Here is a 16,004-nt window from a genome sequence, read left to right as displayed (position 1 = left end):
TCGCCCTCCAGCTAAAATGAATAATAAAACGAGTCACGCTCGGTTCCAATAACTCCTTTATTCCGAATACACCTGACAGCTGCCATTATAACTTTATTATTATAGCTGATAAAAAATTTACAATTTCATTCCAACGTATAAAACTCGTCGCATCTTTTCGCAAGAATGATCCATTCCGAGCGACACCAAACCGATCCGAAAATAGAGACTACATGCTGATACGGATGCAGCAAATGAATGTCGAGAACCTGCGAATGCAAAGCAAATAATATAGACATCCACGCGGAACGAAAGAGGGATATGTCAAAGGTAAGTCGATACGGATTTATCTCCTGCGGTATTTCTGCTACAAACTAAGATTCTCCTCAAACGTTTCTTTGGTGAATTACTCAACTCGCGTCTCCGATAATTATACAATCGTCGGAGGTGCCCTTTCTTTGCAATTAAGATCGTTACCAAGTCTCTGGTTTCATCACAGTGCAGAATATCGATAAGATGCAAAAAGCTAAGTAAATGCACCATCGGTCATAAATATTAAGAAACCCATAGGAAATTTTCCTTTATTTATATTATAAGACGCGTATACGAGGAACAAAGTAACAGATTTATAATAAAATACTTTGAAGACAGAAACAACGAGAAGCATACAATTTGTACTACGTATCAGCTGGTGTTCTGATGCTTATGATCGACGATGCATATGTATGGAATTATAAAGAATGATTGTAAATCAGATGGAAAGAACAAAGGTTTCGAATTTGTTTCGTTCGAGTTACGATATCAAACAACTTGCAACTACGAGAACAAAACGAGAAAGACGACTCACGGTATAAAATAATAGAACCTGCACATCACCGATGTAAACAGGGACAAGAACAGTAATCGGCGATCAGTTCTACCGCATGCTCTTCCGTTTCTTGAATTTCGCACGTCGAGACAACTGCCTCTACCCAAGAGACACTTACGTGTCTTGCCTTCTTTGACACGTCCTCATACTCCTGAAAAATGCAAGGATCAAAGTGAACGCAAGGAACATCGTGATTGCGAGATTAGCGTTCGTGTTTGCTGGCGGATGTGGGGAAATCATATTCGACAGGCGACGGAAGATTATCGGTGGCAAGCGACGCGAGCAATTGGCGCCTACGGTTAACGGAACCGACAACTTCCACAAGTCTGAAGCCGCTTAATGCCGACGCTAGTACGCGGTAATGGTGCCGCTATGTTAACCAACTTTAATTCCGTTATCGAGAACCTGCTCGTTCGATCGATTTAAAACTCGTCCATTAACCACGCGATCGAAAACACACTCCCCTTTCCCCCACTGCTTCCAGTTTTCCACTGTTTGGCCAGGAAAGTGGCAAAACGCGTTCCAAACGATATCTTTCTTTTTCCTGAAAGATGATACGATTTGAAGCTTTCGCTTTCCAACGATGATGAAATCGTAATTGTAATTGAAATTGTAATTTGTTTTCCGCCGAGAAACACCGCGGTAGTTCGCTGTAGAAATATTTATCGAAGCAACGTTCGAAACAGTCGAGCTAGTTTGGATAAATTGCCCTAAACGGAGCAACATCTCCGGAGACGTTAACATAAAACGTCAAAAGCCGTTATACTTACGCGCACAAGGGATGACGGAATCTCCTTGGAAGAATGAACCACGTACATGGCCGCGGATCTTTCCTGATCGTTCAACACCTTGGCTCCGAGACTAAAATGAATTTTACAGTGCTTAAGGAAGTTTACTACTGGATTGACGGTTGCGCTTGAAAGTTGTACTAGAAAGGTGGCGTTAAGAAGACCGCAACGATTCGCGACCCGTTTCTCGCGAGGGACCCTACAAGATAATCGACTTGGTTTCTTTCTCGCGATACGGTCGTTAAGCGACTCGTCTACTTTAAATCCGCCTCAGGGGAGTATGAGCCGCGCTAAGACACAAAAGAGAACCTCGTGTTCCATTTTCCTACCCTGCTACTTGTTAACTCTACCTCTCTCCGAGGTGTTATCTGTGAGTTTTCTATGGAATGCAACTCGTTTCACAGTGGATTCTGCGTCCACCCCAAAGTAATTAAAAATCGTCCCTTAAGTCGTAGCGGTACGTAATCCAACCTGACCGATCAAGTCAAACTATAATTTCGTGGACGGTTTGATTCCAAAGACGGACCGATGAAAAAAGGAGCCCTCGTAAAAAACTACGTTGCGTAAAAGGATACGTTTTGAGTAACTTGCGAATGTCTTCTTCCTTGCTTTTTGTAAAACCTGACGCTAAACTGACTGGCGCGCCCTTTAAAATACTCTTAGACGTCTGTCAATCAGAAAATAATTTTATTACGTTTCAATCTTCGTTAAAAGATGAAGTTTTATTTTACAAGCAAATTACGTACCAATTCGTTATCTGTTAGATTACATAATGGCTTTGCATCCGACGGAAGTCCGTTTTCTGGCTTTCGTCCCTCGATCCAATTTAGTGGAATTCCCATGGCAGAATATTCTATATACTATAAATAAACGTGTACAGTAAGTTAGAATAAATCAGCCGAAAATGTATCAAATTATACGAAATTGGCATCAATGAAGTACTGTAGCTTGGTACTAAAGTTTCAAAAATTTCAAGAGTTTTAAAAGTTGAACAAAATGCAGTTAGCTACTTTGGCTTGTGAATCTTATTTAAATAAGGTAAGAGTAGTTGCTCATTAATTGATATAAAGTTGAAAACACACATCGTTATTTACGAAAGCATAAAATTCTGCTTGTTTCGCGTCCTTTTGATCCGAGACATTGGTTCCTTCGCTGCCGCATACTTTTTCGTTCGTTTTTTTGCTAGTATCGGCTCTTACACGATTAGAGGTGGCTTTTGATTTTGCGGGAGACTTGTACGGAGAGGAATTCTTCTTGATCGATTTGAAATCGTCGTTTCTTTTCGACGGAGACTTTAATTTTCTTTCCTGTTTCGCCTGTGCATTTGGTAAGGTATCCTGTCTGGTTGTCTTATCGTCACCTTCTTCCTTATGGTCAGAGGTCGAAGACAAAAGAAGGCTAAGATCTATCGACTCGGAACTCTGCTTGAAAAGACGTCGCAAATCGTTCAAAGTAGTAGCGGAAGACCAATCTTTATCAGAACGAATACGCGTTACCCGTGGAAATCTAATACTAATACCGTCAGCTGTGTGAACACCTTGATTGGTAAATTCTGCTCCCGTTATTTCCCACACTGGCTGTTTCTGAAATACGTAAGAGAAGATATCGATACACCTGCTTTCAGTTGACAATTAAACCAAGTCGAGCAAATACCTTTGGATCCTTTGCGACAAAGTCAGGAATCATTGGTTTATTGGCGCGCAACCAGGACGGTACTTTGGCCGGATCTTTACTTATTTTTATCATATCGAGCTCATCCTGAAGCATGACTAAGGTCGCGTCGTCGTGACCGGTGTGTACCTGCGCGTACGAGCAATTTCCAAATACAATTTTCGAAATTCCTTATTGTTGCACAGTATACGTTTCCTTACTTTTGTTACTGTTACCCAGTTACCACGATCTTCGTCGTAGCAGCCCATCAGGAATACCGACATCATACCGCCTAGAGATATGGAACGCATAGAAGAACAATTAAATATAGAAATAATGTACGAAACGACATGGTTATTCAAAATATAGTAACTGTTCTAATATTTGATAGGTGACAAAATCTGTTCTTTTAGTTATGTTCATAAAAACATGAATTTGCATAAATATTCGCAGTCTAGATATGGTAGAGGAAAATTCATCGTAGAACAAACAGATGGTACAAACCTTTGTTTCCCGTGCCGTACCATGCGCCAAGCACAACGAGATCTGCGCTATCGGCCATCGCACCATCGTATAAATAATCCTTTTTTACCTTCAACCAATGTCTTTTACCCGGCTCGTATTTGCTCTGTAAATAATCACGCGTTAGCATCGCTTCATCTCAACTATCGCACGAGTTACGATCACACACACGTTACGAAACTCCAAGAATCGACAATAAGAGTATAAAAAAGATAATAAACTATTATCATTAATCATGGTAGGAAAATTGCTATTTGAACGCAATTCTCCTCCATGGTAAATCAAGAAACGATGGTAAAGCAGCTACGCACATTATAAGAAAACGTTCTATCTTCATACTTACAAGGTTACAATGTGATACGTACGTGGATGTCCTTAAGCACCAATCCTTCGAGGCCCATTTTAAGAACCCTGGCAATCATTTCTGCCAAGTCTTGAGATTTCTGTAAATGGTTGTTCCTGCTTTATAATTTTCCACTTGTGTCTTTGAGCGAAAAATCGAAAATCATGCGATCACTTACATAGACTTCCTTGATTTCCGACAGCATTATCCTGTTTGGTATCTCCGTCATACTTTCTCTTAAAATTTGTCTTCGTTCCATCATGGATCTGCGCATAGCAAAAGACTGCGATTACTTTAAGCCGAAGGGAAACGAATTAAATTCGTTCGACTTACTTATGCAACAAAACAACCCCGTTATAATAGATACAATCGAAGACAAATAAGCAGGCATTGGCATCCTTGAATTCGGCTTTCTGGAAAACGAAACAACAGATAGAATTTTAAGAATAAGATTCTCGAGAAGATTTTCAACGAATAGTCGAACCTTATGAATGCCTAAGGTACCAAAGGGTAATGGTTGCCCAGTTTTGGTATCTATCATGAGGATCTCTGAGTCTAGAATCAAGTCATCGCCGTCTGGAAAGGCTTTCGGAATGTAATTCTTGAAGAGATTCACCTGGAACGAGAAAAGACACGTGTACATTTTGCGAATAAGAAAATCGAGAGACACACGCAACGGAATATTTACTTTATGAGGAAGCACCGGTTTTAAGGATCTGCTGAAATAGCGAAATTCGTTTCCCTTTTTATGCACTTGGACCCGTTCTCCGTCGTATTTCACTTCGGCCAGCATTCCATTCGGGCATTTCTTCATCGCCATTTCCACGGATTTGCAAGCCTCCGCCTATTCAGGTTTAGACGTTAGGCTCCGACGTTTTGCAACGCTACTGCCACGTTTTAAGGCGGCATGCAAAAGCTTACCAACATCGGCAAGACAGGTGTCATCAGCGAGAGCGTAATCTTGACGTTGGAAGATGGACCCGGCGACGAAGACGGTTTATCGAATTTCGGGGATCCTCGCCAACATCGTTCGATCACGCTGTCCAAGTCCCTGGACGTTTGAAAGGCTTTGTACGCGTCATCGTGTACCGCGGCCAAACTGCAAACGTATCGACAAAAAACGAAAAATATCACCGATCGCCGCCTAATCGTCTCGTTTACGGCACAACTATTTATACGCTATAGACTCACATATGTTTCGGGCCAGCGTTTATCCTTAGATCGTGCTTGATCAGCCGGATGATCATCTTTAGATCGCCTGCGGTGCATCTGAAGAACGAGTTACAGTTTGCCTTCTATAAATGAAAATACAACGGAAGCGGGCAATGCAAATAATTTACCTGGAAACGATCGAACGAAAGTGACGAATCTGTTCGTCCTCCTTAGTTAGAAGCGACAACTGCTGCAGAAACTCGTCCACCTGAATAAAAAGGATTTCGCTCGATCGATATGACGACAATAACGACTAATTTTTACGAAATAGTATGTCTATTTTCTAGAACAAACCCTACGCGGAATAGAAAGTAAACCGAGGTTTACTTTTGGCAAGTAAAATCTGGAAATCCGAACTTTGGCCGAGAACCGGGAATTCCGTTTAATCCAACTGGGTTTCGATAATCCTGAAGACGTCAAAAGAATTCCCCTGCCGAACGAACCTCCATGCAATTTAATCATATAGAGATAGAGATCGATCGACGCTGAGGGAGAACCGCCTCTTATTTCGACGCGAGTAAATTCCGTTTTGTCTTTATCCCGTTTATTCCAGTGTCGTTTAATGTGGTGAAGTACGTCATCGAAAAAGAGAAGGAGGAAGGGTAGCTTGAGAAAAAATTAAACGACGCCTACAAAGAGGCGTTCAATTTTAAGCATCTCTCTTTTTTTCCTTTTTTTCCCTCCCTCCATTCTCTCAATTTGTCTACCATGGGAAAAAAAACAGGCTCGTTGCCCCATTTGTTTTTCCACCGTCGCAAATTATAAAGATAACGCGCAGTCTCTCTTTATCCCCGAGAATTTATCTCCAACGTTTCATCCAGAGGCTTTCCGCGATTATATAGCGGCACGTGTCTACGGTGAAACACCGTTCCGAATAACTTTCCGTGCGGAAAAAGTTGGTAAATTATCCGATACATCGATACAAATTTCAACCGAAATATAGGACAGATTCTATTACCTCTTGAATCGTAAGTACGCTTTTTAGAGCTGGTTTTAAAGCTACGCTGTTTTCGAAAAACACTCGGATGGTTTCGCTCACGTCTCCTTGTTCGAGATGCTCCAACATCTCGTCCTCGTCCTGAAGCAGGATACGAGAGAACAGCTTCACCAATTGTTTGCTCTGCAAGTTGTATATCCTCTTCGCTGTCCCCGGAAGCAGCATTTTGCACCACAGCTTTACGTCGCTGTTGAAACCATCTGAAAACGCGGAATGATCTGAACAACGAAGACGACAAGTTTACGCTGTCGGTTATAAATACGAGTATCCGAACACCTGATCGTTACATTCGTCGAAGGATCCTAACAAATTTTACTTTACTCGATATTTTACGTATAATACCAGTGAAACGATAGATTTACAATAAAGTAACCGTTCGAGGAAGTCTTGGTGGTTTTGATCTCGAAGGACGCGTATCTCGGAAGAAGCCAATACTCAGGTGCGAAGGTCGTGCAGGTGCAAGTGCACAAGCACTGGCCAGTACAAGATTGGAAAAAAGTGTTGTTTTCTGGTGAATGGAATGTTAAAATAGGATGCGGTAAGATGAAATTCTATGAAAAAGACAGTGGTCTTAAAACTGCGTGCACTATCGTAGAATAGGCGAAGTTGGAAGTACGAAATCGCGGAACGGTAGAAAGACGAAATCGAATCGAATTGAACGCAGTCCGATAGAATATCCGCGATCAGCTTGGCGGTTATCGAACGCAGCTATCGCCTCGTAACTTTCCACTGTGTCGTTGCAGCCCGATGCGCCGACGGTTCTCCTTCGCATTCCCTTCTTCCCTTCTTCCCTAACGGTGACAGACAGCAGCTCGTGACGTTTCGCTGGAAGGGTCATTCGCTCGTTCGCACTCGAGGAACACCTGTGTATAGTCGGTGTATCCGACTAGAAAGGAACGCAAACCGCGAGAAGAATGCAGACAGACGAAGAGAGAAGAAATCGGAGCGGAGAAGCGAAGGATCGAAAGACGGACGCGTCGCGTCTTTTCGATTAAGAACACCGATCAGAACGCGCTTCGTGGAAAATTCAGCGACGACCTCCTTTGCATCGAAGACTAGATCATCGGCAAAATTGCGAACGAATTGCGACGAATAAATAGCGGGCTCCGTTACAGTCGCAATCGTTATCGCGCACCCACCAGTCCCCGCGATGTATGTGTACTTCCGGCGCGTAGCTTATCGCGCGATACCTTGATTCTTTTCATCGCGACTCCTCTTCCGATATTGTTCCTCGATCGTCGCCAACATAAGCGAAAACTCCGCTAGCCGATACTCGCCTATGGTGAAGTTGGTCGGCATCGTCTCGCAACCTCTGCGTATGTTCGAACTGCAAACGTGTTCGAGCCGTGTGTTTCGTAACGTGTACGAATTGAATTTTAGCAACACAGTCACAGAAATTAATTAGAGATCCAACGCGCGAGTCCCTGATCTCTGTGCCCCGGTTTATCATCGAAATAAGTAGCCTATAAAAATATGAAATTATCGCAGTGTTTACGTTGCGTGAGCACGCGATACGCGATGCACCTTATTGCGAGACGATCCTCGCGTAATGGTTTATCGACGATTCATTGGTCAACAACGGTACACACCTCTTCCAGGCTTGTCGACCGGCCTTCGAAGCCAAGAACCTTCGGCTTTATACCGAAATTGTACGTACAACTTTGGCAACTATCGACCGCATCAACAAACTTGTTGCGTGACTTTCAGAGGACGGGTCGGGCTTGATCGTCCGTTTAAGGACGATCGAGATGGCAAAAAGTAAGGGAAGAATGGAATCCGAAAGTGAAACGTGCCGAAAGTTTGCCGAAAATAGCGCTGGTTCAAAGTCACCGCGATTTGGTACGGTTATTCGAGAGGATAATCCCGCGTCGAGAATCTCCCTTTCCACGTATTTTCCTCTACGTATTTTCGCTTTGGGAAAAGATCATCGAAGGACATCGATCGTGATCCCCCCACTGATCTTTGACGAACAACGAACGACTTTTATGCGTTTATGGGAAATTTCAAAATGCAGGTGCAATATGCAAAGATATGTAAAGTATTCAGAATACTCGAGATTTGGTAGATGAAATACGTATCTGCTTAGGTGCTATCTTTCAAATTGTGCTTACAAAAATGTGCGTTTGCATAGACATCGGTAATTTAATGATCGGTAGATATTTGTGCGAATTCATATTTTTACAAATATAATTAGGAACATGGAATCTATTATAGTTAGAGAATTGGTCTACTTATCAACTAATATAACGAGTACTATACTTTTGATATTTTGTTAGGTTGTCCGAAAAGTTTCTTTCGTTTCATAAGGCGATAAACAACAATTTCTGTTTTATATTATTTTATTGAATTAGGTATAATCCATTTCGTTCTATTTTTATTATTACATTCGTGCATAATTCAATAAACCAATACAAAATGAAAAACTTTGTGCGTCTATTATTTCCTTATAAAACGAAAGAAGCTTGAGCTAATATATATATATCTGCGTTACATGTATTTTACGCATCTTTGCATCTTCAGATTCTCCACATAAATGCACAAAAATTCGCGGCCCAATGATCAGCGTATTTGCGGCGCGAAACGAACAGAATGGAGGGTCGCGACGCACCAACGAAAGCTTGAATGGAATATTCGCAAAGAGAAAAGAACGAACCTGCCGATTCGATCGATAGGACGGCTCGTTTCGTTCAAGCACGATCATCGACCGGCGACGTATTGTCTGTTCGGCTCGATTATCGAGCAGCTGCAAGCCTATATAAATTATCGTCCGTTTCACCGAACGATGTTCCTTTCGGGCGCTTGGTTCGCGATATCTCGAGTCCTTCTAAAGACCGCTACAGACTGACGAGATGTGGCGAGTAAAGAAGCCTTAGTCGACCAGGAAATCTAACGATTCAGATTCAGGATTCAATGGTCGACCTAACGCAACTACGTTTTATCGATCTACACGAGATAAAAATTACTCGACAGTTTCTCGTCAATCGGCCACTTAGTTGACCCGTTTGTAGCGGCCTTACGAGACTCGTTCTCGCGCAAATCGAAACACGAATAGCCAGAATTGCGTGTAATCGGGAATTAAGGAAAATCAGCACAAATCGTGTTCGGCTCGATGCGGGACATCGATAAAGTAAACGTAATTCACGGCGCTCTGCCAACAGTTATGAGTCATTCATTGCGCGGCAAAGAAGGAGGAAAATGATATTGGTAATGGCGCAGAGCGAACAGAGAGAAAGAAACGCACGATTTCTAGGTATTTTCATCTTCGCCGAGAACGCGCTTAATAATATCTTCGCGCTCGTGCATAACTCTCTCTTGTTTTACGTGAAAACAAAAGATAGCACTTCCGAGTAGTTCGTAGAATTTGCTACATCGATCTACATCATCGATCTATGTCGTTTCGTACTTTGCTCGGACATTGCATCAGGCCCGATCGTCAGCGAAGAACGAGCCTCCGTCCCGGCGACCAAAATTAGCTGCGAATTAGTCCGCTCGTGTCCGATTTCGGCCGTCCGCTCCTCTACCGCGGTCGAACGAGGGTAATCGTTATCGTTCCCTGCAACGCGAATCGCACTGGACGAAGTGGAAATTGGCGAGAAAGTTGGAATTCGGGGTTGACGGCGAGCTTTCGAGGACTAGAGTGTCGCAAACGATCGACGGCACCACTTCACGGTCGATAACTCCTAGAGAGACGATTTGACCTTTCGCACGCGCGTCTCTTCGAAAAGCCCGATCTTGTTCGCTGTTTCCCCTCCGCGGTGGACCGAGGAGTTGGGGAAGCGGGAAACGAGGAGCGCGACCAAGCAGAAGAGAAGGAGAGCGAGCCGATGATAACGCGGTCAGATACGCTGAAATCTCGTTAGACGAAAAAAACTGCGATTTAAGCGGCGGTCAATTGAATTTCTTTTTTCTTTCTTTCCGGCCAGTTGCGATTACATCGGATTCCACAGCGAGATGCCGTCAGTTTACGAACGAACGAACAAACCAACTATGTAATCAACGAACGAACAAACGAATGAAAGCTTGCTCGCAAAAGCAGAGGTGACTTCATACTCGATAGATTAAAGAAGAGCGCGGTAATTAATGATCGATCGTCCGAAGGAAACGCGAAAACGATAGACAGAGGTCACCGGCGATACCACCATGACTTGTACAAAGTGTAGTTCCGCGGACAAACGATAACGCGGTTTTGCTTCAATGAGATTTTCCACGGCTTACGGAAAAGGAGGAGGGACGCGAGAAAGTTAGATACGCTTTTATTTGCCCCCACGCAAATAAAGCAAATTTTCTTTCTCACTCTCTGCTTCTCCTTCGCACTCTCCTCCTTCCATCTCTTCTTTCCATCGTCCTTTCGATCTCGTCAATCCTCGTCCTATAGAAAGTAGGAGAACGAACGGGCGAACGCGGTTTCCCGCCATGTGGCTACCTTAAACGCGCCAACACGATCCAGATAAGCGAACGATTTCATCGGCAACTGTCTAACGCGAATTCCTGTTTCCCGCGTTTCGCTATTTCGGCCATTCAACCCGAAGAAACTATACATATTCGATACGAATCTCGCAAAAGTTTCCTCCTTTTTCGTTCATTCGGCAACAGTCGATCGCGTCCAACTTATACCCACGCTATTTTTCCACGTGGTTTACACCTTGTACAATGTGTGTCAGCAATCACGGTGTAATCGAGAAGGAAGCATAATATATATACAACAATTTTTATTACATATTTTTTACCTACTTTCGCATATACAATAACTACCTACTAATTATTTACTCGAGAGGTGATTAGTCGAATTTACATATATCGAACAAACGTTCAAATTTTACTTTATCGAAAACAAAGCACCGTATAAGAAACTTCTACTCTATAGTTTAGATATATTTTTTACTGAAACACTCTATACGTTCAGAAGTAAGCAAAAATCTAGAACGAAATCCCGCGATCACGCGACCAATCGCGCGTTCATCGGTCGCGATACCACGCGAGATACTCGAGAGATTTTTCAGTTCCAGGGAAAACAGAATAAGAGTAACAAAAATGAATGGTTTTTACCATCATATCGCTCCCGATTGCTTCTTATTGAAAATCATTTGTTACCTCGTACAGATTCTCCTATTAAACGATAAAACGCTTATTAAAATGTTTGTTACAACTGGGTTCGAAATATCAGATCAGAGTCATTTTTCAATCATTTTTGCAGCATTCTCGTCTAATCAGGCGTATTTCCCTCAACGACTTTGGGCACGGATCGTACGAAACCTCACGGTTATTGAATTAAGAATGAAATTCCAAGAAGGTGTTCTAATTTTCAACAATTCGGTCTTTTCCTCTTCCGAGAAAACGACGTGTGCGGATGCAGAATCGATGATAGATGTGGCACGTGCCGAACGAGTCTCGCTGAGACTGAAGAAACGTAACGCGGCGCGATTCGACGGCCGAAACGGGCTCCCACCACGGATGAAACGCCACCAGCGTTTCTCATCATCGTCGAAAATAGAGCGATCGCGCGATTTCGACGCGCAAATCGCTACTTTTCTGCCGTGTTGATCGAGCCGCGTACAATGCCGGTATTCTTTAATCCTCCGCAGAATTCCGCGACGTTCGACCAACAATGGTTACAAACCCCGTTGTTTACCGACACGAATTGCTCCGTGAATTCCAGATCGAATAGCAATTTACCAAATTAGATCCTCGTTCATTATTAGATTCGTCGTCACAGTTGGGATAAGCGTGGCAAGTATGTACGCCCGCGTAATATCCTACACCGCAGAAAGAAAAATCGAACATCTCGATTTCACGATTTCGTCGATTCTTCCTTAAGACCAGCTTAGAGTTATAGAATGTTTATATATTTCGCGCTGGCAGCCGCGTTAGATTAAAGTACAGTGGTTGACAAAAGTAGATTCATAAAGCAAGGAATACAAAAAAATACGATAATGGTACAAAATGAATTTATTATATATTTGATAAAAGCGACGATTAAATTTGATACATACCGCAGAATAGATAACTGTTGCCAATGTGATAAAGAACGTTTAGTACAAAAGTTATTAAAATTCATATTGTGTCAATTTTACATTTTCGTATTACACTGTGAACGAAAAAAGTAAAGGCGAATCTATCGGCTTATCGGTCTGTATCCGACGATGGCATCGATATACGCGACATATCGCAGGTCGTAGAAGACGATTCGAGGGTGCGGCGGTCGGGGTCAGTCGTTCCGTCGGCACAGCGAGGCAACGAGTTTGGCAAGTCCCGGTTGCGCAACCACTGTCGTCAGATTTTTAACTTGTTCGCGCGCCACCGTTCTTTTTTTCAATGTTTCCCTTCCCCTTGGTCCGATCGCGGCTTTCGCCTCCCAGCGCGAAAACCATTACGTCACTTTACGAACGACCCGATCTAAGGGTCACCGGTGAACTCGCGTTACCAGGCTCGAGAAAATTTCTCGCAATCCCAAAACAATAATATCCATAATACGCTCGATTTATCTAATATCGAGGAGATAACGCGCTATATAATCGTGGTTCGCGTAAATATCCTTGTTTTCAACAAACGCGGTGTACTCGAATGAAAACGTGCACACGACGTAAATCGCGTTACGCTCATTGAAGCGAGAATCGTCTTAGAAGATGACCAGCCTAGAGAAGCGAGCGTAACAACGCGACATTTCGAAAGAATTTGCAGGTCGTTTGGCGTTTCGTTGACCCTCGAAATCAAAGGCGACATTGGCTTATCGGTGAACGTTAATTGCCCGGGGACCAATGGTCCGCTCCTCCGTTAATTTTCAGCCTTAATCAACTATCGTTCGTTCATTAATTTCGACAGCAGTTTCAACGAGGCGGCACAGCTTTTTTTTCCTCCGCAGAAAGAAACAACGAGAGAGGTCGCGAGGAATCGCTTATCGAGCGCGTCGTACGTCACTCTGCTGGCCGATTGTTCGTTCCGATTCGCGATCCAACGCTCGTAAATTCTTCTCACGACCGCTCGTGCGAATCCTTCGACCATGGAGATCGTAGTAATGGATCAAATAAGAGGCAAATTAGTCCGCGGGAGAAGCGACTGAAACGCATCGGCTGAAGAAAAAAGAGCAGAAGCGGAGGAAAAGAGGAAAGGGGAAAGAAAAGGAAGGAAGCGAAGATGCGAGAAGATCGCGAATTAAAAGAGGGGGAAGAGGTGAGTTTAGCATGTGATAGGGAAAGAGAGAGAGAGAGAGAGAGAGGGATAAAGAGTGATTATCTATGCGGGGAAGGGAAGAGGCTGCGTAGAAGAAAGAGGGAAAGAATGGAAGAATGGATGAACGTCTGGAGCCAAGCTGGCTACACGAGAAGGGGCTCGACATCGCGTTTACAAACCGAACTTGATTAGGTGGGGACAGCTGAGCTTATAAGACACCAGAGCACAGCCTTCGAGACCAATAGTCGCAAAACGGTTAACGCGTGGTGTGCACAAGAAACATTCTGCCGAGGAGCTTTACGAAAAACGAACTATCGCTTTCGCACGACCGATCTCGACCGGATAATCGAACACGGAAATTTCGAGGAACCGCGCACGACCGATCAATCTTCCTTCGAGGAAGAAAAAACGCTGACGACTGAGTGGCTGGAGTCTATCTACCAGCGAACCAGTGATAACGTTGGGTGGTAAAAATCACGAAACGACAGATCGAATTTTGTCGCGGCTAACGTATCAACGTTACCACACGACACGAGAGATCGTTCAAGGAATTTTTCCTGTGACTACGAACGACTACTAGTTGAATATCTAGAAGAAGGAACAGCATCATCAGCAGGGAGACTTTCGATCACAGTGAGTACCTCTTGTCGCGTTCATGTGATTTCGGACGAGTGAAAAATGGTCGAGGAGTCGGGTTGCTCGTAAACCGACCAACGACTTTTCTAGAAACGGAAAATTTCACGGTAGGCGCGACGAACGCTAGGTCATGCGTATGACGCGGGGAATAAATCAACGAAGCGCAATTCGTGTCACAAGTTAAATCGGATCATGGTCGATCAGCTGATTTCGGATCGAAACGAGTCGAACATTGATGCAAAGCCCGAACTCGAATCGATACGAAACGTTCTTTGCAGCAACTTCTAGAAATATCTTCGTTTAGCGAGATATCGACGGTGATCTTAGGCTTTAACCGAGCCGTAACATTTTCGAATATTTAAAAATCCTCCGCAACGAGAGAAACAAGAAAAAATGTACTTCAGCGATACAAATTCGATGTTGGATCGCGAAACCGCGTGAAGTTGATTCGAGTTTTGTTGCTCTGGAAGTCAGATAACCCCGTAAAAATCTTCCACTTACGAGCACAGCGGTGGGAATCTGCACCGTGGATTGATTAATGGTCTCCTTGTATCCGATTCCGGTATCGTATTTGTTCGACCTCAACGAAAAGGAGAGGAGAGAGAGGTACGGCGGGTGCGAAGGAATGCGGGAGGGCGTAATGAAGAAAAGACGCGAACTAGTAAAAATAATCGAAAAAGTAAGAAAGTAAGAGGGTGGGGAAACGCGAATATGTTTGCGCAAAAAACACAAACGATATCCCACCGACACAGCATCGTCCATTGGTCCCATATGCTCTTTTTTACCGCAACTTCGACTTCCAATATCGTAGCCATGCTGCCCTTCTGACAGTTCTCTTTCGGGACTCGTGACGAGATCGTTTACTCTGCTGCTCGGCGATACGCCCGCGAGAGTCGCTAATTTTCGCTTATCAAGGTCAGAAAAACATCGCGAATCTTAGAAGCTATCTCTGGTGGACGATACGCGCAGATGAACTCGATTAATTCCACGCGGCTTCTTTTCAATCGCATCGCGAAATTTTTCTTTCCTTCTGAAAAGACGTTTGTTTCGTCGGAATCGAAGAAAACCGCACGTAAACCGCTAATTTACGGAAACCAGCTAGCGAGAAGCAATGGAAACCTTGACCCGTCGAGAACGTTACGAAATTCGGTCGACTCTAGTGACGTACGTACGTGGCTAGATTTGTAAATAGATGGACAGAAGAAGGCGGAACGAGAGAAAATGGCACGAAAGATTGATTCGAAAACGAATCTTGAAACTTACCACCTTCGGACCCTTTGGTTAGCATCTTTCTTAGAATCGCCGTCTTGTCGGTGTAGGCGTCGACTTTGGCCACGTTATCGCAGATCCGCTGAAATTCCTGAAACGCGTCGTCTCTCGTCGGTTTTCGCACCTTCTCGGGTGTCTTTTCCGATCCTGAGATATCCGATGCGTCGTCGATGGTGCACGTGGAGCCATTCCTCTCTTTCTTCCTGGGTTTTTTGTTAGGAGAAGGATCAGACTCCGTCGTACGAGTAAGTTTGCGTTTCTTCGAGCCGGAGGATTGATTCGCGACCTGTGTCGTCTTCGGAGTCTTGAACGGAGCTGGGAAGAAAAAGCGATCGCCGTCACAGTTCGCTCGCGCTAGAAGGCTTTCCACGGATCGCCCGGAGATTAGCATCGAGGGAAAATCGATCGTGGTATTCGACGTATTATCGTCGAGGTATTAGCACCGGGTGACTCGATGTCCCCGAGTTCTGATATCTCTTCGAGCAGAATAGCTGGATTTATCGGAGGGTAGAGAGAACGGCAGAAGCGCGAAACAAAAGGTATAATCTACACATGCTGCATTCGATGATCTTT

General features: G+C 43.9%; 2 protein-coding genes across 4 annotated transcripts in view; one reads left to right on the top strand and one right to left on the bottom strand.

Annotated features, from left to right (window-relative positions):
- Positions 1-38: 38 nt before the first annotated feature.
- Positions 39-16,004, bottom strand: part of LOC126864268 (DNA ligase 3) — a 27,153-nt gene continuing 11,187 nt past the window's right edge. The window contains exons 3-21 of one of the 3 annotated variants that reach the window (XM_050615438.1): positions 15,426-15,746; positions 6,321-6,559; positions 5,491-5,570; positions 5,342-5,419; positions 5,072-5,249; positions 4,839-4,994; positions 4,635-4,766; positions 4,484-4,563; positions 4,329-4,416; positions 4,173-4,250; positions 3,790-3,913; positions 3,507-3,577; positions 3,289-3,435; positions 2,718-3,218; positions 2,382-2,495; positions 2,211-2,302; positions 1,618-1,708; positions 827-998; positions 39-248 (exon numbers count right to left, since the gene is read on the bottom strand). In XM_050615438.1, coding sequence (XP_050471395.1) covers positions 852-998; positions 1,618-1,708; positions 2,211-2,302; positions 2,382-2,495; positions 2,718-3,218; positions 3,289-3,435; positions 3,507-3,577; positions 3,790-3,913; positions 4,173-4,250; positions 4,329-4,416; positions 4,484-4,563; positions 4,635-4,766; positions 4,839-4,994; positions 5,072-5,249; positions 5,342-5,419; positions 5,491-5,570; positions 6,321-6,559; positions 15,426-15,746 — 2,717 coding nt within the window. In that variant the 3' untranslated portion in view covers positions 39-248; positions 827-851. The remainder of the gene's footprint in view (positions 249-826; positions 999-1,617; positions 1,709-2,210; positions 2,303-2,381; positions 2,496-2,717; positions 3,219-3,288; positions 3,436-3,506; positions 3,578-3,789; positions 3,914-4,172; positions 4,251-4,328; positions 4,417-4,483; positions 4,564-4,634; positions 4,767-4,838; positions 4,995-5,071; positions 5,250-5,341; positions 5,420-5,490; positions 5,571-6,320; positions 6,560-15,425; positions 15,747-16,004) is intronic. The other 2 variants (XM_050615439.1, XM_050615440.1) reach the window with 2 other exon arrangements.
- LOC126864327 (uncharacterized) overlaps positions 13,754-16,004 on the top strand; it is a 12,985-nt gene continuing 10,734 nt past the window's right edge. The window contains exon 1 of the mRNA XM_050615606.1: positions 13,754-14,159. The gene's annotated coding sequence lies outside the window, so the exon portion shown is untranslated. The remainder of the gene's footprint in view (positions 14,160-16,004) is intronic.

Source organism: Bombus huntii, chromosome 3 (genome assembly GCF_024542735.1).
Source record: "Bombus huntii isolate Logan2020A chromosome 3, iyBomHunt1.1, whole genome shotgun sequence".
Classification (NCBI taxonomy): Eukaryota; Metazoa; Arthropoda; class Insecta; order Hymenoptera; family Apidae; genus Bombus; species Bombus huntii.
The sequence above is the reverse complement of the archived record's forward strand: the minus strand, read 5'-3'. Positions and strand labels throughout refer to the sequence as shown.